This window comes from Phyllopteryx taeniolatus, chromosome 15, assembly GCF_024500385.1.
Source record: "Phyllopteryx taeniolatus isolate TA_2022b chromosome 15, UOR_Ptae_1.2, whole genome shotgun sequence".
In the NCBI taxonomy this organism is placed as follows: domain Eukaryota; kingdom Metazoa; phylum Chordata; class Actinopteri; order Syngnathiformes; family Syngnathidae; genus Phyllopteryx; species Phyllopteryx taeniolatus.
This window is the reverse complement of record NC_084516.1, coordinates 5377993-5399209: the sequence shown is the minus strand read 5'-3', so window position 1 is coordinate 5399209 and position 21217 is coordinate 5377993. Positions and strand designations below refer to the sequence as shown.

The window sequence follows — 21217 nt, the reverse complement described above, 5'->3', positions numbered from 1 at the left end:
TCCTCAAGTGAAATTACAATCCATGTGTATAATAGGGAACTACTAGGACTCTTATTAGGTACTAATAGGAAACTTTAAAAAATGTACCAGAAATGTTCCAAGCCGAAATGTAACCATGTACACTTTAGTGTACCAAATGCTTATATGGGTTATGTTGTTATTTTACTGTACATGCAACTGTTGTTGGCAGAGTCTTCAGGGCAGTGCAGGTTGCAGTGACACCACAGCACGTTTTGGACCGCAACGGTGGCCGCGCTACTGCTGTTGCCGCCCCCATCGGCCCTCCGCTCCGATTCCCCCTTCCAGCCGTTCCGAAGCAGCATGCTGTCCAACAAGTTGCCTGCACACGCAAAGAGAGAGAGAAGCTTCAAGCAAAGCTGTACTAATGTGAGGTTCAAGGATCCGACCAAAAATCGGGATGAAAAGATGGCAGTTTTTGTCACCGTCTCCGTGGCAACGACATCCACCGTGCGGACACAAGCTATCGACATGATGGTGTCTCGAGACTGAAAATAAAACTCATTGTATCAACAATAAATCAAATGAAGCATCTTCTTACTATAATAAGCCTGTTAGTTTTGTTGTATACGACTCAGATCAAGTCTATAAAATGACTTTTGATTTGCGGATTCATTTCGTATCATCCCATCAATTGTCAAAATGTTGAGCATTAAACAAGAAGTTTTCAAATAACCATCGGGCGGAGGTTAAAAAAAAAAAGTAGACGAGCGTGATGGTGATTCACACTTGTTGTGCTCTTGAAGTAGCACCCTGTGTCCTTCCAAGCTAATCTGCATTCATGGGAATTTTGCACACTTCTTCTGATCTCCCAAAAGCAACCTTGGCTTCTTTTTCTCTTTTCTTTTTTTAATCTGCGAGTGTGCAAATGCGCGCACACACATATACACCCACACACACACACACACACACACATATGCAGAAAAAGAAAGAGGAACGTCAAGCGTTTCACCTCATATCAACGTTTGGTTTTTATCAGCGAGCGCAGGGGCAGGTCACTCTGGGAAGGCTGACATCACCTTTTTTTCTTTTTTTTTTGGACGGACTTGTCACATGCAAAAGAAGACCTTATCGGGCAAATGGTCCTCCCTCTTACGATCCAGTCTGAAGTTCAGGGCAAACCAGCATGTGAAGGCGGAATTTGCTGACGTTCAAACGCCAATCGCCCACGCATTTAAAATGACGCTATGATGTCACGTCATCACAATTCTTTTGAGCCTCTAAAAATGTTGTGTGATGTTTTATATATTGACAGGTAATGCCAAAATCTAATAATGGCAGGGGGGGTGTAGACATTTTATAACCACTATATATAATATATATTTTTTTTTACTGCATAATAATTATTCTTGACTTGTAAACTTTAAAACTGGTCAATTTGACCCACAACATCAGAGCAGGGTTTTAAATGAAAGCTAATAATTAACAATAATAATACTAGCGCGAGATTCAAAATATCATTAACAGCCGTGAGTAACATGCAGTAATGTTGTACAACACAGCAAACTACAACCGCAGAAATAGATTGTTCAATGAACACCTCAAAATCAAGAAGGATTTTTTTTTAAAGGCAGAAAAAAAAAAAAGTCTAATAATTGAGTGTCTTCCTTTATGCAGTTTTTATGTCAACCGCCGGCAACAAACAGACTTGCTATGTCAGCGACGACCGCATTCAAGGTCACCCCGAAATCTGATCTACATCCTCCACACATTCCACAAGCTGCTCCTCCACACAAACACACATACGAGCACACACACACACACACACACACACACTGGATGTATGTTACTGAGACATTTCTCCACTCAGCAGTGTTTTCTGCATTAATGATAACAAGCGCTCAAAATCTCAACTCTGTACCCCAACGGAAACAATAAATGATGATTTTTTTTTTTTTAAACATATTTGTTATGCTTCGCTCATCTTGGACGGGTGTGAGCGTCATATGGATGAACTCTCGCAATGAATTACATAAATTTAATCCTCTTTGTTTTTATGAAGCTCACCAGGGGGCTTCTCAGTTTTCCACTTTTGGGTGGTCTCACCCTCGTTATTGTCATTAAGTACATACAGATTATTGTGGATTGTTAAAAAACACGAAGCGACTCGACTTGTATATTTACATTGTTATTTATATATATATATATATATATATATATATATATATATATATATATATATATATATATATATATATATATATATATATAAGGGCTGGGAAGAAAATTTAATAACTTGGTTCTGTTCTGCCAGGAACCATGTTTGTGCCGCCGGAACTCATGTTTCACACGGACATTCATTGAAGAGGGACGCAGTGCTGGGCCAATGATGAACTTTGCCAAAAACAACAAGCGAGCATCTGTAAGTGATCTTTAAGACACTGTTATATGTGTAATGTACATAGAACACAATAAGTATGAGTGAGCTGAATGGTAGCGTTGTTTTTTTTTACCTAAAATGCCCATCACTGTCATGCTAATGCTAATCACAATTGCTAACCATATGACTCAATGTAGCTGCGTAGTTGGTTTCTTAGTGTTGGACTCCGCTCATCTACAAAAAAAATCATTACTGATTAATTTTGCCTCGCCAAAAGCATCCAGTGGGACACAAGTTTGCTTGTCACAAAGTAATTCAAACTCGTTCGACTTCTATTTGAAGGTAAGTGGTTCAAATGCGTCACATTGGCTAACCTGAGGCTCTTTGCACTCTAATGATGGCGCTCAGCGAACTGTTTGGCCGTACTGTTCTTTCCTGTGCTAGTTTGAAGATTGAATTTAGTTTGGTGTGTCTTTGTCGGCCTTGTAAGCAAAATGTTTCCACATATCGCTCCGTGCCTTGTTTTCCTTAACTAGCTACGATTGACCGTAAAAAGCTAATTTGACTATTGAGCTGGTATTTTTTTAGATGCTTAAACATGGAGCGGGTCACAGTTCTCGAGCGTTTCCCCACCGATTGTGTTGTACGTAAAGCGGACTGATTGATTGAAAGGGTTTTGATATATTTTCCTGGAGAAAAAAAAAACGGTCACACTGGTTTCCCCAAGTGCCAATTTCCTTTCTTCAGAAGCGTAGCGGATGACGAGCGAGATAAGTTCCTCCAGGTGGCCGTCGTAAATCTCTCGCTCAAAGGAGACATCTTCCCCGTGCGTCTCAGGCGTGCACTCCGACCCCTAATGGGGGTGGCGAGCAACCTGCCAAGGGGGTCATTCATCGTCCGGCTTCACCCTCATGCCTCTTAACCCCTCGACGGGCTTCAAAGATAGGACGTATGTGCGCACGAACGTGTCGGAAGAGCGCGTCCCAATCCATCTCCCCCCCCCCCCCCCCCCCCCCCACCCCCGGGGTCATCTGTTTCCACTGTTCCGGCAACCTGTTCCGTGTTTACCAGCCATGACCGCGCAGCCTCGAGGACGAAGAAAGTGTCCGTCAACGTTGGACAAGATGATTCCGGACTGGCCGGCCTCCGACCCCCGCGCCTCCTCGGACAAACTCACGTCAGGTTTGCAATGGCTGGCTGAGAAATGTGACGCGCGGGTGCGAGTTTTGCAGAGAGTTGCTATATCCACAAAGACAACACACAAACACAGACAGGCGCACAAACTGAGATGCTGGTTTTGGACAAACACAATCACTAAGAGAAGCCTGCAACATCTTCATATGGGCAAGCAACCATTTAGGTAGAAACTAAATGCCAGGACAAAACCTAGTGAAGTGTGTTCGCAGCTATATTGTGGTTCATCTTTGTCAGTCACAGAAATGACCACAATATTGCGGAAATCTGTGTTTTACAGCAATAGTTTCTTTATCGTTTTTTTAACCGTATACAGTGGACGACTCCATTCGTGCAGTTTGACACCTGCAGATCCACCTATTCGCAGATTTGCCACTTTAAAATGGGAGGTTTTACTGTATTGGGGGGGGTTCCGATGGGTCAGAAAACCAGTCAGTATCTGGTGTGACCACATTTGCTTCACGCTGTCCAGCATATTTAATGCACAGGTGTGCCTTCGGCCACCCACAATAAAAGGCCACACTAAAATATACAGTTTTCCTGTATCGGGGAGGTTCCGAGGGGTCAGAAAACCAATCAGTATCTGGTGTGATCAACATTTGTGCCATCACCATCGACCATCACCTCATGATCATGTTGCAAGGATCTGTACAAAACTCCCAGAAGCTGAAAAATAGCTCTCTCTCCGCAAACTGAAACTATACAAACTACATTCATGTCGAACACACAGGAGGAGAAATTCAAGTGGGAGCATTATACCATCAAGTATCACTCGAATAGTCCTTGAGTCTCCGCAGCCAGCCAATAGAAACAGGTGTCTGGTGCATAAAGACTGCGCCGCTGAGATTTACAGCCAATCTCCCACATGTTTAAATCGTTTGAGAGATCTTCAACATATCATATCACAAAGGAGGCGAGGGAGTACGACTGATACTGTGGGGAAAGAATAAAGGCAAGTCCACTGTTGTCTGTGTTTCATGTTTTGTTTGCTATAATATTGTACGGTGTGGTGTGGCATAATATAGAGTACAGTATAAGTAGCTCCTAGTCATAAAGTAACACCGATACACGATAAACTCAACTTTATTTATAGAGCGCTTGAAAAACAACCGCAGCTGTGATAAATGATTATTATTATGCTGCGTACGAATAAAGCGCACTGATAAGAGATTCTGTGGTGAAGGACTCCTCCTCCTCCTGCTCATCATCATCATCGTTATCGTCATCATCATCATCCTCAGCAGCAGCATGGGAGGCATTTCGGCACCAACTGTGAAAGTTACAGCCAGCTCCCAGGCGCTGGTGGACTTTACAGCTGGTCTACATCTTTAACACTATTCCACCACAATGTCTTTGTGCTTGAATGGTAGCGACCCCCCCCCCCCCCCCCCCTCCCCCCCAATAGCGGGAGTTTTAAAAAAAAGGACTGAACTAGTCATTAGTCAATTTCATCTCGTGATTAGTAACAAGGAAAAAACAATATGACCTAAGATGTCAAATATAATGCTTACACACCAATTGAGTGTTGGATTTTAAATTTGTTTTTTTTTTGCATGATTTACTACTATTTATTTGAGCACACTTGATCATCAGTTTGACATCTGAATGCCTCAAATATCTAATTTAGAGCATCAGTGTTGACATTCAAGTGCCTCAAACATCTGTTCACACAAGACCTTTGTATACATTTCTTGAAGCACTATATTTAGGACAAAATTCTGGTTACTTAAATAGCTGCCTTTGATTTGAAAGTAACGTAATTGTTTCCATGGTTACGAGTAAATTGCAAAGCAGGCATAGTGATGTTCATGAAATATTGCGCTTCATTTTTGTGTATGATATTCTACTAAATTCTCAGAACACACAAGTGCCACCACTCAAGTACACTTACGTGTGTTTCTCAATTTTTTTGTATAATTGACTACGAAATTCTCGTGTGAGCACGTCTGAGCATCGGATTTGGATATCGGATATCGGATTTTCCAAGCTAACATAGCATAGCATTTAGTACAAAAACAAGCATTTTTTTTTGGGTTACATAAAAGTCGGCCTTGGATCTTAAAGTAAAATGTAGTAATGTGTGTAACATGCAAACCAAGGCTACAAGTACATACAATATGTAGCAAGTGTAATACAGTGATTAACTTTACAAAGCAGTTTCATGCTCGACCTTTTTATATGATTCAATACAATTCGTTTGTTGTGTGTGAGCACATTTAAGCATCACTTTGACATGACATTGAAGCTAATTGTCATCCATCCGCCTCTAAAATGAAAATATGCACTTTGATGTGTACAAAATTAGCCGCAAATGAACTGCCTTTGATCTTGCATGATTTTCGACTCGGTTTTGACATACATTTCATATTTCTGTCCCAAAATATGCACAGCAATGAGTACAAAATACGGGAAAAAAAAAAAAAAAAAAAAAATTGATTTTAAAATCACAGTGACGGTGTGCAACATTTTGTACGATTTCCTACTAAATTCCCACGGGAACACGCGAGTCGTGTCTAATGTGCCGCTCAAGTGTTTTGAATGGAAATCTTGTCGACTGTCAATCATTTTCCTGACTAGAAAGAGAACAAATGCCGAGGTGCCCCGGTTGATGGGATCCAGGGGGGGCTCGGGATGGTGAGGGGGGGTTACGGACCCTCCCGCCTGTCACAACTTTACAGGCCAGCAGGACACTGCTGGCATTCATTGTAAAAAAGACAACTGGCTGCCCATCTTCAAACAATTCAAAACAGGAGTGTGCGGCGGGACATAAAAGCGAGTTCATGGGAGCCCCAGTACCTTAACTTACATGTTTAATTTGTGACGTGACCACGCTGTTTATTTTATGTTTAGTTTACAATAAACTTTAACTGGGAGTGGCGATAAACAGCTCGAAGCAAAAACACTAAGGGGCTTTATTTTCGTGCGCCGGATGGCAAACGGAGCCATATCTTGATTTTGGCGTTTGCCGATTTGGCAGAACGGCAAGCGGCAGGGGCGATTCTAGGATCAGAGGTCTAGGGGGGCTGAGCTCCCGGCCAGGCAAGTCTACATTTCACTATTTTGTGCATTTGAAAGTGATTTTAGTCCCACATTTATGAAAGAGAAGCACAACACTTTTGGGGAAAGTCTGTGACTAAACTGTCAAATGTGATGAAGCTTATTTAAATGTTGAAAAGAGGAATGGATTGTATTTATAAAACCAACATATTGTCAGTAATCCTTCTCATTTCCGGGGGAAGACAACTCATTTTAATACAGCAGAACCTCTACATACACATCAACAGTATAAAAACAAATACATTTCTGCAGTAAACCAGCCCCCTATAGTTAGGACTAAAAATGCAAAAAATGGACCGTGGGAATTATTTTGGGGACTTTTATATGAAATTCAATGCACAACATCTAAAACCTATGAACAGAAATTGACTATTAGGAATACTTCCAATATAAAATAAGGCCTCAAATTTTCAAATCCCTCTGGCGGTGTTGCATCACTTTGGAGTTGAGATCAGCACAGCTTTTGAGTCGACAATTAAGATTAGAGGGTGAATCTCAGCTTCTCACGTCAATTATGAGGGAGAGAAATGCCGACATGTTAGAAGTTGGACACGTTTTGGCATCTCAAACCTGAACAGAGTATTTATAGTATAAACAGAGGATGTGTCACGGTAGGTAGTAGAAAGTATGTGTCACGAGCGTGAGAAAAGATGACACAGTTCATGGAGTGAATGACAAGAGGCATGTAAAAAAAGCCACGGATGTTCGACTTGAGTCATGCGGTGAGTCAGAGTTGCTCCCATTGCGTTTCGTTTCTAAGTCGTATGTCTGTGTTGATTATTTTGCAATCAAAAGCCCTTTCTCAGTCTTGTCTTTGTTGTTTTAAAGTTTGGCGTGTCCCAAAAGCAAAAAAAAAAAATAAATATTAGCATCAAAGTCACAGTTCTGTTGGACTCGTTTTCGTCACTTTGTGGTCAGAAACCGGGGTTTTTGGTGAAACCAACCCATTTTTCTGCTGCTGAATACGGAAGAACAGAAAAAGATAGAAACAAACTTGTTTTTTAGCGAAAGAAGAGAGTGTAGTCTATCTTTTTGTTTTGCTTTAAAACGGCCGACAATACGGAAACTCTGCTTTGAAAACAGCTGGCAGAGAAAGAGTGGGTGTTATCTATCTGAGCGCTTCAGGTCGATGAGAAAAAAACAAAACAAAGAACAGTCAGAATGTGAAATACTACTTTAATCATGATCGCATACATTATTTATTTTTATTTTTTTAATTCGGGCTACACACGGTGGGGTGTTACGTTAAAGTTGTCCCTATGGATGGCGACGATCCACTGACGTCGAAATCACCTCATCCGTGGGAAATGTCACAAAAAAATAAATAAATGACAAGTACGAACACTGTTGTACTTACTGGAAGCCTGACGCAATGGCACGTAGCAATGCTCGGCAGTAGTACCTCTTGCTTGCTGAGACTCTTAACTTTTTTCATGTTATCATGTAGCGCTGACTACCAGATAGCGTATTGCATTAAGTTGCTTGTGGTTTGGGGTAGTGGAGTTCCCCCAAAACACCACAATTTTGTTGTTAAATGTTTTTAATGAAGACAAAAAGCACCATATGGCAGTGGTTCTCAGCTGTTGTCACCCTGGGACTTGCATTTTCCTGTTGTTCCAAAGTCACGACACACTTTTAGAGAAGTTAAGAACTATATATTAAAAAAAATACAAAATTCTTGAAAAATAGCGTCTGAAAACATACAATATAACTACATTATATTTTGAAATGCCAGCAAAAGCATATTGCTAGCCATGATGTCCGCCGGCCAGAGGCTTAGCTGCACTGTATTTGTTTACAGAGTAAACTAGAGGCTAGAGCATTAGGAAGTAACATTTCCTGTCGCTTTGCTGCTATGTTCCGTGTGGGAATGTCGTATTCCTCTGTACAGTACTGAAAAAAAATCAGAATACGAATACATTTTTTTTTTTGCACTAGCTGTCCGCGACCCACCCAAAATGGGTCCCCGACCCACTTTTGGGTCCCCGACCCACCAGTTGAGAATTACTGCCATGTTTTACAAACATAATAAAAGAGCATGTAAAGAAATCAACTGGTTTTATAAAATGTAATTACTGTAAAAATAATAAGAAGGAAAAAAAAAGAATAGAGTTTGAGAAAAAGTCGTCATTTTACGAGACTTAAATTGTAATCTAAAACGAATGTGTATTTTTCGAAAAAAAATGTAATCTTACGAGTTAAATTGTAATTACAAGAATAAGTAATAAGGAGTATTTATGTGCTTAAAAAATAAACTAAAAATCATATGAGATGGTGTAGCATTGACTAGCGAGGTAGCATTTTGAACAATCTAACAGAATGCCGAAGAGACAATGGCGAGCAGAAATCGTTAAAAGTGGTGGAGATTTTATACGAAAGCTCCGCACTTGAACGTTGGCATAGAGGCAATTAGACATCATGTTTCGGGAAAAAAAAAAGTTTTGGACCGAAACTTCGAAAACACGTAAGTTAGGGCGCATCTTGCGAGGATGATCGGACATTCGTACTTGTCTTGACTCACCTTCCGATCTTCGGCTCAGCAGCGCCATCAGGAGCAGAGCGTGCCGGGCCAGCATCGCACCACCGCCGCCGCCGCCTTCAAAATCTCCCGCAGCAACCACAGCGCCAGAAGCAGTCGAAGCCAAATACGTCCTTACGACCACCACGGACCTCCCCCCGGTCCGCCACCTTCTGTGCCACTTCGACACTGACGGCCTGGGAGAGAAAGGCAAAAAAAAAGGGGGGGGGGGGGAGCGGGTTATGAGGCGGGGGTGTTACTTGTCTCTGGGTGTCCCGCCCTTCCTGCCACTGAGGCAACAGCTGAGCGCATGTGGACCCTACAACACCGCGCCAAGAGGCGGGCAACAGGGGATGGGACGCCTGACGCACCAGGGACATCGACACTAATCAATTTTCCCCATTGACATGAATTGAAAAGCCGTCAATCCATTCCAGCCCCCCCAAAAAAACGTCACCATTTTTGTTACGTGGTTTTAATAAAGACAAATAGCACGTGTTTTGGCTTTTTTAAATTATTGTAAAAGAATAGTCTTAATTCTTATGTATAGTCTTAATCTTACGAAAATGTTTTGTTTTTGTTACCTTTTTGTCGAAAAAGTAATTGCCTCACTAGACTGAAGTCGTACTTTTTCCCTTAGACTCCGTACTCCGTCAACTACAGAGAATTATGATAATTACAAATAAAAATGTCACTAATTGGGAGGAAAAATGCTTACAATGTAAATGACAGGTGCAAAATTCAAGGCCCGGGGGCCAGATCCGGCCCGTCACATCATTTTATATGGCCCGCGAAAGCAAATCATGTGTATCCACTTCCATGATTCTTGGTCAAAAATTGTCATATGTAATAAATAATAACTTTGAGATATTCCAAGCATTTTTTTAAATAACCAAACTCCTTGTTACAGTAACTTGAACAATTGTGGAGTGACAAAATGTTCCTTGACTTATAATTTCAAAACTAGTTATCCATCAGTTTGTTGTGTATATGTAATAAAGAGGCGATTAGACGTATTTATGGTTTCACAGTTATAACGGCCTTTTGAGGGAAACCGTAACTACAATGTGGCCCGCGACAAAGATGAGTTTGACACGCCAAACGATAAATACATTGTGTGCATGTGCCGTGGCGTCAGGTGATGAGGCGGCGATTATAGCTCACACCTCCAGGCACAGCCACCGCCACTTTGCAACTCGACCGCTAATCCACTACACGTACACACACGTTAACAATGGGGACACATTCCTCACGTCAACATGTACGGTGTAAAAGGATTAACGGCGCTATTAGCCAGATTACATAAAATTCACTGAGAGTAAAAAAAAAATATATATTCAAAAAAAAAAATTTAAAAATGGCGAACATGTTAGAAAGTATTATTGTTTAGAAAGTGTTGTAATCTTACGAGAAGTAACTTGTAATCACGCACATAGAATGCATTCTTGTAAACTGCATTCTCTTCCAAATGAGGGGAGGAAAGTAAACAGTTGAATTCTTGCGGGTGTTAAAGCCAACAGGAGCCAAATGGGCCTCCTGAGTCACTCGGAGTGTGAGGAGCTGCACCTCCGCGGAGCCTGGAGCTCGGGAGCTGTCGCCCCCACCACGCCGCTCCATTTGTGTTCAACACATGAGCTGCTTCTGGAGGCTCAGAACCGTGGGGTGGTGGGGGGGAGGGGGGGGGGGGGGGGTAGAGAATGGGTCAGTGCATCTCACACGGTCTTCTGCGCTCCAGCACACAGCCAGTGCGGAGCCCCCAGACAGGGGCTGCAAGGCGGGAGTGAGCATCACTGAGTGTGCGTGTGTGTGTGTGTGTGTGTGAGTGTGGGGGGGCAGGTCAACTTTTTGAATGAAACTTTTTGTATGAATTTGACTTTTGGCCCATTATATCACTACTGTCAAACTATTTACATTATATATTTCTTAAAAAGTTAATATCCCATGTTATACCACCTATAAATAGACAGCTAGATAGCAAGCTAGCTAGCTAGCTAGATATTGTACTAATATAAAAAAATAAATTCTTCTGCGATGGAACGCAATTATCTGAGAATAACACTTTTTGAGAGAACAAAGTGAAATCGACAATCGAATTTTTTAGATGAATCGTAATGGGAATAACATACAAGTCTGACAAGAATCCTTTCCTTTATGAATCCATAATTCATATAAAAACAATGATAGAAAATATACAGTACATTGTAATCCTATGAGAACAACGGAGTAATTTTGCGAGAATAGAGAGAATGCATTTGATCAATAAAACAACAAAATAGACACTTTTTTTTGATAAACCATAATTTTACGTCAGCACATTTGCCTCAAATGATTACAAAGCTGTTGTTGAAAATTCAAACTGTCGCTGTAACGCTGACATGACTGTGGGTCCTCTGTTCAGTCGCGATAATCCGTCTCCATTTCTTCAAGCAACATTTTCTTATGAAACAGAGAGCCTGCGCTAATACTTACAGAATTGCAACAACGCACCGTGACATATTTAATTTTCGGAGCAAAAAAGCTTTTCGTGGTCATCACGCTGTACGTGGGGGCCGCTGGGAGCGATCCGGCCTAACCCGCGAAACAAAAGAGGCCAGATGATGACGTCGGAATGCGTGTCGGACGGCCGACGTTCCGAGCTTCCGTGAAATCGGGAGGATTTGCGGACTTAAAAGTGATGTCATCCACAGAAGTTTATTACCGTGGCGACGCAGCTGTCTGCCCGCCGAAGGCTCCGATGGGGGTCAAGAAGTCACGACAAGAAAAATTACCAACAAGCTCATAATTATTAAAAAAGGACAATCTTACAATACTTTAATTGTAGTCTAAGTACAAAATTGTAAGCTAAGAAGAACAAAGTCCGTTTTTTTTCTTCGTTTGGGGTGTGGGGGGGGGGGGAGTTGTAATTTTTGGGCGCCACAGTGCTTGAGTGCAATACAATTAACAAGCGACCAGAGCAGCTTGTAACAAACAGTTGTAATTATACAAGAATAACGTTATTATTTTGGGAGGAAAAAGTCGGGACCTTACAGAACTATCAGAAATTTACAAGGAAAGAATCTTAAAGTTGTAATCAAGCCGTGTGGTTGATTTTTGTTTTGTTTTTTGCTTTGTGTTGCGAGCCAAAATTTGAGTTCTAGTAGGCGTTTTTGAATGGGAACAAGCAGTCAAACACACAAATACAAAATGAAAACTCTTGCGAGGTGCATGGAGAAGATGTGCAAAATGGCCAATTGATGTAAATCACGAGGCCACGCCCATTAAAGGCACACCGACGATGACTTTCAGCTTAATAACACTTAAAACAGGTTAATTTCTTTGTTTTTATATTTCTATGTTACAATATAGTGTTCTTTTACTTTATTAAATACAAACTTATACCCCCCCAAAAAAATTGCGACGTTTTTGGGTGGCTAGAACAGATTACATTCAGCATTCTCAAATTCGCATTTTTGCAGATTTGCTCTTCCATTATTCACTGGAAATCTCTTTTTGTTTTTGAACGAAAGTATTACTTTGTTGCCATGGAGTGAAACCATGGTGTTGTTGTTAGGTCGAATTCATTAATTGTGTTTTTTCGTCTGCGTTTGAGCTGTCCTGTTTGGTTGGCTACTTGAATGCACCTCATGCATAGTCAAAAAGTGAAACTGAAAGTATGTTTCTCTTTCTCTCCTGATGCAGCTATTATAAATTACATTTCCGTTACAATTTTCCTGTATTCCCAAACATTTATTATTGTGTGTAAATGCCGAAAGATGAGTTTAATGTCTTAATACCATGAACATAAAGTGCTAGTGCAGACATTTGTTTGCCCATGTGTGATGTCACGCCGTTTTTTTTTGCTAGCATGTTATATAGACTAGTGTGCTAGTCTAGGTGAAGGTGATTTGTTGATTACAGTTGATTATGAGTTAATGATTGCGTACGTTAGATGCATGGTGTTGACGCTTTATGATAATCTTCGTTTTAAGTGCTTTGCCGCCATCTTGTGGCATTTATTTGCAATTACAAGCCCCTTTTGGAGATGGCATCAATTATTTGTGGATTTTCACAATTTGGGGCAGGTTTCGGTCCCTATTTCTTGCAAATATTCCACTGTAATGGCTTTTCAATTGATTTGAATCCGCTATATGCGGAACGTCACGTGACCAAACCCTGCAAATGGGATAGCTGACTTCCTGTGTATGCTACGCTAACGAACATGACTACAGTTTGATTACATGATTGTTTGAAGTCAAACTTTTGGTTTCTTTAGGGCTGGGTTCTTCAGACAAAAGTTAAATACATGTATACAAATATGATATGATAGATATAAACATGAACGATATTAAAATATTGTAAGTAAAGTCACAATCTTTTGTGAAAAACCTCTTAAGCTGACAAAAATTACAATAATAGTCTCTAGTTTCACCTTTGGACAGTAATATCTGCTATCATCAGAAGTACAGGGACTTGAAATTTCAAGTCTTTCTATTTCCTATGGGGAAACAGTAGCTTGGCGAAGGGCGCTAATAAAAAGCCGAACTTAGCACGCGGAAGGAGCATTTAACGAAGGGGATCGGGGGTTCCAGTGGGTCCGCATCAGCTAACGGCGCTAATTAGCGACTTCCTGCGCCGTCAGAACGAGCGGACGGCGGGGGTCGAACCGCAAACTGGCCGTGACCCTCACACCTGCCTCCTTGCATTAAACCTCACCATGTCTGACACACTCCCACACGCGCGCGCACACACACACACACACACACACACTCTATCTGAACACCTGCATGTCTGGCACAAATAAAAACCAGAGCGAGGTAACAGAAAGCTGTTATTTCTTTGAACAAATACACTTGATGGCTGTTTAAGAGCTAAAGTTCATACTGCAGGGGCCTATCAGGGGGAGTGGGGATGGGTCAAAGGTTCATGCCCACCCACTCCTGGCGGGGGCTGCACCTCCGACTCCATTTGCAAGACTGATCACTCAAGAGTTGGCCCACCTGTTTGCAGCAGGTGGTAAACAACCGACACAGAGGGGACGCTAGGAGGGGCAAAAACATGGACAAATGCCAGCATTAAAGTACTTTTTAATAGCTTGTATACAAACAGTTGTAAACCAACACACCCAACCATTAATATAACACAAACAATGATCCCAATAGCATTATTTCACAACATCACCCAACCAAATAAGGCTTACAGATGATTTGATTTAGAAAAGAATATATATATTAGACTTTACACCGATTTTATCGGCCTGATCGATATCGGCCAATAATTAGCATTTTATGCTGATCGGGTGATCGCCTTTAATATCATAATTCGCCGATCCGATCAATGACGTCATTGTATGGCTCCGCAAAAGATATTTACTCCGCGTCACCATCGTGCACAGTATATTTGAATCCAAAAGCTAGTTTATTTTTAGCCTTGTCACGTGTCTTTTGACGTAGTACTGTAATTATCTGACGGCGGAGGAAACGCTAATTATAGGTGAATTTGTGACTATCCGGGGATTATTGTCGTTACAGTTGTCTTTACAGTTGGACGATGCATGTTTTGGTACAAGAGATTGATTAGTGCAGTGATTTTCAAAGTGTGGTACAAGTAGTAGAGGTAGGCGAAAGAATCACTTAAGAAAAGTTCAGTTTTATTTAACTTAAGTTCAATAAATATGCATTTACATTTTAAGAACTGTTTGTTATTTGAACATTTATTGAGTTAAAATGTTCTGCGTAATACATTTTAACTGAATCATTATGTAGTAGTTGGGTTTTTTTTCATTTTACTACATTTCAGCAAAGTGTGAATGTTCAAACTGTACATAATGCTCCAGTGATATACAATGATATCTAATATACTTTTTAGAACTAAAACCTCTCTTTCATTTTTGATAAACACTTAGCGCTACCTACTACGCTATTGTATTTTAATGTAGGTTATGATGGTGGTTGGAGGATATATTGGGGTGGCACCTGGGTGTAAAAAGTTCGAGAACCACTGGATAAGTGAATGAGCTGTTGACAGAAAACTAATAACCTAAAAAAAAAAAAAAATAATAATAATATATATTTTTTTAAAACTGCATTGACGCCGACTGGAGCTGATGTTTTAATTAAGTACAATATTATAGAGTGTCATTTATCATAACAAAACATTACAAAAATGTTTTGTTGTTTTTTAAATTTATTGCATTTCTTTTCATCTCAAGGTAGTATTGTAGTTGTTTTTGTCGCAAGAACTACATATTCTAGAAAAACAGGAGGCAGTGGAGTGTGACGATAAGACACACCCCCAATGAATCTTCTCGGTAGAAGACGCGGAGCGAGTGCAGTAGAGCGCTCGCTTCCTGCCTGGTTTGGGAGGAGGAAGAAGAGCCATCAATAGGGGGTAAAATTGCAGCCTATTTACCATAATCACGTGCCCTTTAACGAGCATTAATCGGTGTGCTTGTTTAATAAGGGAAGCTTTGTGTCAATGACTGTCAGCAATAATGACAATGCAATGACCAGAGGGTTGGGTTAAATAAAATAAAAAATGGAATACAAATAGACACCTGCCTTTTCCATCAATCCATCCATCCATTCATCTGTCATTCATCCATCCATTCATCAATTCCATTTATAATTGATTTATTGTAAATAAACAATTTTTTTTTAAAAATGTGTAACATCAACAATTTTATATTTACGTTTACAAAATCTCTATTTATATATCTAATAATGGGTTAGCTAATTATAATGCATTGTAAATAACATTTAAAAAAGGAGAATAAGTTATTATTTTGTTATTCAAATAAACCTTTGATTATTGTAAATAAAACATTTTATTTAAATTGTAAAAAAAAAAATCTACTTTCTAAATGCATTTAACAGTTTCTCATGTATTTTATTTAATGATGGAATAACCAATGATAATTGAATACATTATAAATAATATAATCAAAATGAGAATTAACTATTATTTTATTATTAAAACATTTTTACAATTTATTGATCGTAAATAAGATACTAAAATTTCAGCAAAATAACATAAAAACATAGAACTTAGCCAAGTTATTAAATTTTCTTTCCAGCCCTAATATATGTATTTTTTTGTTTTGATGAAAAATTGGTTAATTAATTATAATGAAATTAAATATCAGCATTTATCTTTTTTTATTCTAGCACTTACAGTTGATTTTTTTTGTGTGTAAATTCTAGTTATAATTATTAATTAATTATAAACAATGGGAAAAATAAAAGTAGAATTAATGATTTTATTTACACATTTTACCCTTTTTTTTTTTTTTTTTTTTTTTTTTTTTTTTGCCCATTTACAAATAAGCTGCCCCATCTGTTTTCAAAATACTAATAAAAATCAAATATGGCGCTTGAGGACAAACGTTGGCTCACCCCTGCTCTAAATGCCCCATAAGGGGCATATTTCGAAAAAGATTAAAGAAATCCTGTATCATTTATACAGAAGGCTTCGCTTCACTTCAGCTACATGGAGTGAAGTGAAGGAGGAAGGGGGAGGAGGAAAGGGGCGTCTTCTTTCTGTGCGTATTTTCCATGCGCACCCCCACCTCCTCCTCTTCTACAGTGCATAAAGCTCCTTTGTGTCAGCGGTGCAAAGTGTGTTCCACCGAGGTAGCAAACACAGCAGCAAAGCGCGTGATTCATTTGCAACCTTTGTCGAACCGTTTGAAGCCATGCGCGCCTGTCAACACCACCACAATACTGATAAGAACCAAATGATCAACAAAATGTGACTAAATAGCAGTTACACACAAGCAGAGCTGCCAGGGTTAGGGAATCTCTAAGCTAATAGTACAACTGGAGCACCGAGGTTGTACAATTTTGAATCTTAGCACATTAAGCAAATAATTGTTGATATACTGCATTATGTCAAATTGACTTATTAATTGTTTGTGTAGAAATAGTTGGGTTTCGGGATTGCCTGTCCAGCCATTAAATGTGAAATTAAACAATCAAGTATTTTCTTTTGTAAGCTGCCTATTGTGTCTGTGAACAAGCTGTTCTGAATTGTGCCAGATTGTGACATCACAAAGGGGCTCATTTGCATAATGCCACCCAAGGCTAGTGGAAGATTTGTCATTTTCAAGCGACGATCGCAGTAAAAGCAAGCAGTATTTACATCAAAACCAAAGGTAAGCAGAGCTGCAGTGGTGGTAAGACTGATGAGACAGACTCCGGCACAAATTCAATTGTTCAGTGAACTTGATGAGGTGTGGGTGGCATTAGGATTTGGCAATGTGCCCGTCGCCGTCTTGAAGTGCTGCCTCCACCAGTGAAAATACAATACATGGTTTTACATTCTTTAAGAGGTTTGCTACCTCCGCTCCTAGTCGTCATGATCATGAAAGCCATACTAGGCACTGGCCCCGTAGAGTGGAGGGGGCGGGGTGAGCTGTGACTCATTGGCATGAGACAGGACCACCCTCTCAAAACAGGCTAATTTCCAGAAAGGCTTTAAAAATAGGGCTTAAGAGTGCTGTAAATGTTGATCCTTGGTTGTATTTTACCTAAATTGTGTCACAGACATGTTATTAAGACACTTGGGAACTGTTTTCAAATGTTAACTAAAATGGATAACATGTCTTCTTTAAATGGGTAAATGAAGTGTTCTTGGAAACACACGAGCGCTTGCAAAATGTGCAAATCCCACAGCTGTCACAGGTCTTTAAAGTACTTCCAAGCTGGAGCACAGCAACAAGCACTGACCTTTCGCAAAAGTGGATGTCTTTTCCATCTGCTGCTTGTAACTTGTGTGTGTGAGGGGCGGGGACAAAATGCAATACATGCACCGTGAAACACACTTCAATTCACAGTACAGCTTACTTATGAAAAAACATCACACCGTGCTGATTCTCTCATGCTATAAAATGTTCTTTTTCCACACTTTTATTGAATAAGGCACCAAATATATCCACACTAACCTACGTTAATAGGCAGTGATGATCTGTCTGTCAACGTAAAAAGCTATTTTAGGCTTTTATTTTATCGCAGACATAAAGTAGTGAATGTAATGTTCGCAATGAAATTAGAGGAGAGAGCCTTCAACATGGTTGAGCTGTTTGCGCAGGTGAAAAAAAATAAAAACAAATCACAAAGGAGGCTATTTCCTGGTTTTACAGAGGAGTGCGTAAGATGGCTCGACTGTGGGGGACATGTTGTTCGTGTGTTTGTTTGTCCGTTGTTCATTAGCAGGCTACTTTCTGGTTTGCGCAGCGTGATGTAAGATAACAGGACTGTAACAGTTTTTTTGTTTGTTTGTTTTTTGTGATGTTGGGCGCCACTTCCATTGTGAATAAACGGAAAAAGGACAAAAATTCTTCTAGCGAGTGAAGAAATTGTGTCGTGCAATATTTATTTGACAATTTTAGGGTACTTTTTGGATTCAAATAGGATGATATAAGACAGCTGATTGCACTATTTTTTTTATTATGAAATAGAAAAAAAGATTAAAGTACTTCAGAAAAAAATCCCGATGTGTCGTTTGTTTGTGAGCAAGCTACTTCCTGGTTCAAGGAGGATGATTTAAGATGACTGGACTGTACAATTTGCATTTTGGGCCAGGTGTAAATAAACTAAAAGTCTTCGTTGCAACCTTTGTATGTCTGTTGTTTGTTAGTAAGCCCTTTCCTGGTTCAAGGAGTCTGATGTAAAATAAGTGGATTGTACCTTTTTCTTTGTGTGGGGGGGTGGTGTCCATCGAGGCTAAAATCAAAAGGCAAATATAGACTTGTGATAAACAAATTAAAAACCGATTTGTTGGTTAGCTGGCTACTTCCTGGTTTGAGGAGGATAACATGAGACTGTACCATTATTGGACTGTCCATGTTGATATCTCAGCTCAAATAGGAGCAGATCAGAAAAGAGCATTTTTCCTCCAGTAGGGTCGACGCGAGTGTAAAACCATCTGCTCCGGGGGGCTGACGGGAAAGTCGGCGGCCTCGCAGTGTTGTTGTTGTCTATGCTTCGCTCACTTGTCAATCTGATTAAATTGACTCGATGAGCACGTTGACAGCGTGTAGATTGAGTCACAGCAGGCCGAGGCAACAGCGCAGCTTCTCAACTTTTTGTAAAGTTAGCAGTATTCAAAGAAATCCAGTTCGTATTCTACACCAACACACCTATTTTCTTCTCCAAAGCCAGCAGGTCTGTGACCCCCGCCCTGGGCCTGTTTCTGCTCAAAGTTTCCTCCTCTTGCCAGTGTTCGCTCATGCGACATTTCATTTAAGCAGTTTCTGGCTAATGGACATATCGGGTAACACAAACTCCAGTCAGTCGCTTAAGGCAAGCAGCGACCTAAGCTAGCATTTTGGCGATAGAAGCGAGGTACACCCTGGACTCGTTCTCAGTCAATCTCTGGGCATTGCGCACTGATGTCAACACAACACCACCCCAAAATCACATCTAATTTGCTCAACAAAAAAACGATTACAAAAAACAAACACTCATTTACGGAGCCCCGAATCTCACCGCTGCCAGTTGTGCTTGTGCCAACCCCCCGACCAGACATCCATCCATCCATCCATCCATCCATCCATCCATTTTCTTTACCGCTTCTCCTCACTAGGGTCGCGGGGCTGCTGGAGCCTATCCCAGCTATCTTCGGGCGGGAGGCGGGGCACACCCTGAACCGGTCGCCAGCTAATCGCAGGGCACATAGAAACAAACAACCATTCACCCTCACATTCACACCTACATGCAATTTAGAGTCCTCAATCAACTTACCACGCATGTTTTTGGGATGTGGGAGGAAACCGGAGTGCCCGGAGAAAACTCACACAGGCACGGGGAGAACATGCAAACTCCACACAGGCGGGGCCAGGATTTGGACCCCGGTCCCCAGAACTGTGAGGCAGATGTGTTAACCAGACCTCCACCGTGGCCGCCCCGACCAGACAAAAAATCTTCAATATTTCATAAAAGCAAACAACTGTGGTTACATCATCTTCTCCAACTCTTTTTCAATATATTAAAAACGATGAGCTAACCTGAGCAGTATGTGGAAATGAATCTACCCACTTACCTTCTTGGCTTCCTGTACCGAAGCATTACAGCTATCCCTTTTTAACAAAACACGTTTACACAAATATATTTAGCCTATTTTCACCCGTCATTGTCTAAAATAAAAGCATCCAGACTTTCAATCTTGAGGTGACATAATGCCGCACGGCTCCCGCGGAGTGTGGAAAAGGTGGAGTTTTATGACACTTCTCAGTTCAAGTGTCCAAGAGAGTTAGACTTAATCTCAAGATATTTTCAACACTTTAAACTGGTTAATAAGGCATAAAAATAGCAGACGATGTGTGATGACAGCAATAGTATGGACTTGACCATATTTGGACATATGCGTTTTCTGCCCGACAAATAAACTTTCACACCGGTGAACCTAAGCCGACTTTTGGCGAAAGAAGCAAGGTACACGCTGGACTGGTCACCAGCCAATCGTGGGGCACAAATCGAGACGCACACGAGCTGACCACTATCGCACCGTGCTGCCGCGTCACTAGTCATCTCGGTGAACTCGTCCCTGGAGACGGGGCGTCATTAGATACGCAGCAATTGGCGGCGTTGTTTTGTCCTTCTGCAATGAAAACACAGGAAGTAGCGTGCGGAGCAACGAGGCCCCGGGATCGATGCCTCGCTTCGGGACGACCACGTGTTTTAACATCTTGCCCTCCGCACTTGGGAAGCCACTCTGTTCTTCGGGAAGATTGTCAAGTTTCCCTCCCCCCCGCACGCCTCCCCCATGACTAATGCATCCCGACGCGGTGTCATGACGGGCCGCCGCCGACCAGTCGATAAGTGCTGGAAATGCTATCCATCTCTGAAACATCACTCCTTCACTTAACGGGAAGCGAGCGGGAGTGCCGGCACGGTCGGAGGGCGGAAAGCTGAAAGCGGGTGCGCTGCCAGACGTCAAGAAGGCAAGCCGCGTCTTAATGGCTTCATCAGATCCAAAACCTGAAGAAGCACTTGTATAAATACATTCGCATGCTCTGCTATTACATCTTTTAGCATATGATTTACTAACCCTGCCATATCATAGTATATTACCCGATACATTATTTAGCATTTTATCGCGAGGGGTTAGCTTCCAAACTACCCCCGTAACAATAC

At 40.9% G+C, this 21217-nt stretch overlaps 1 protein-coding gene across 1 annotated transcript in view; it reads right to left on the bottom strand.

Moving 5' to 3' along the window:
* bmpr1bb (bone morphogenetic protein receptor, type IBb) overlaps nucleotides 1-21217 on the bottom strand; it is a 45495-nt gene that overhangs the window by 8254 nt on the left and 16024 nt on the right. The window contains exons 3-4 of the mRNA XM_061799614.1: nucleotides 9111-9304; nucleotides 172-340 (exon numbers count right to left, since the gene is read on the bottom strand). Coding sequence (XP_061655598.1) covers nucleotides 172-340; nucleotides 9111-9165 — 224 coding nt within the window. The 5' untranslated portion in view covers nucleotides 9166-9304. The remainder of the gene's footprint in view (nucleotides 1-171; nucleotides 341-9110; nucleotides 9305-21217) is intronic.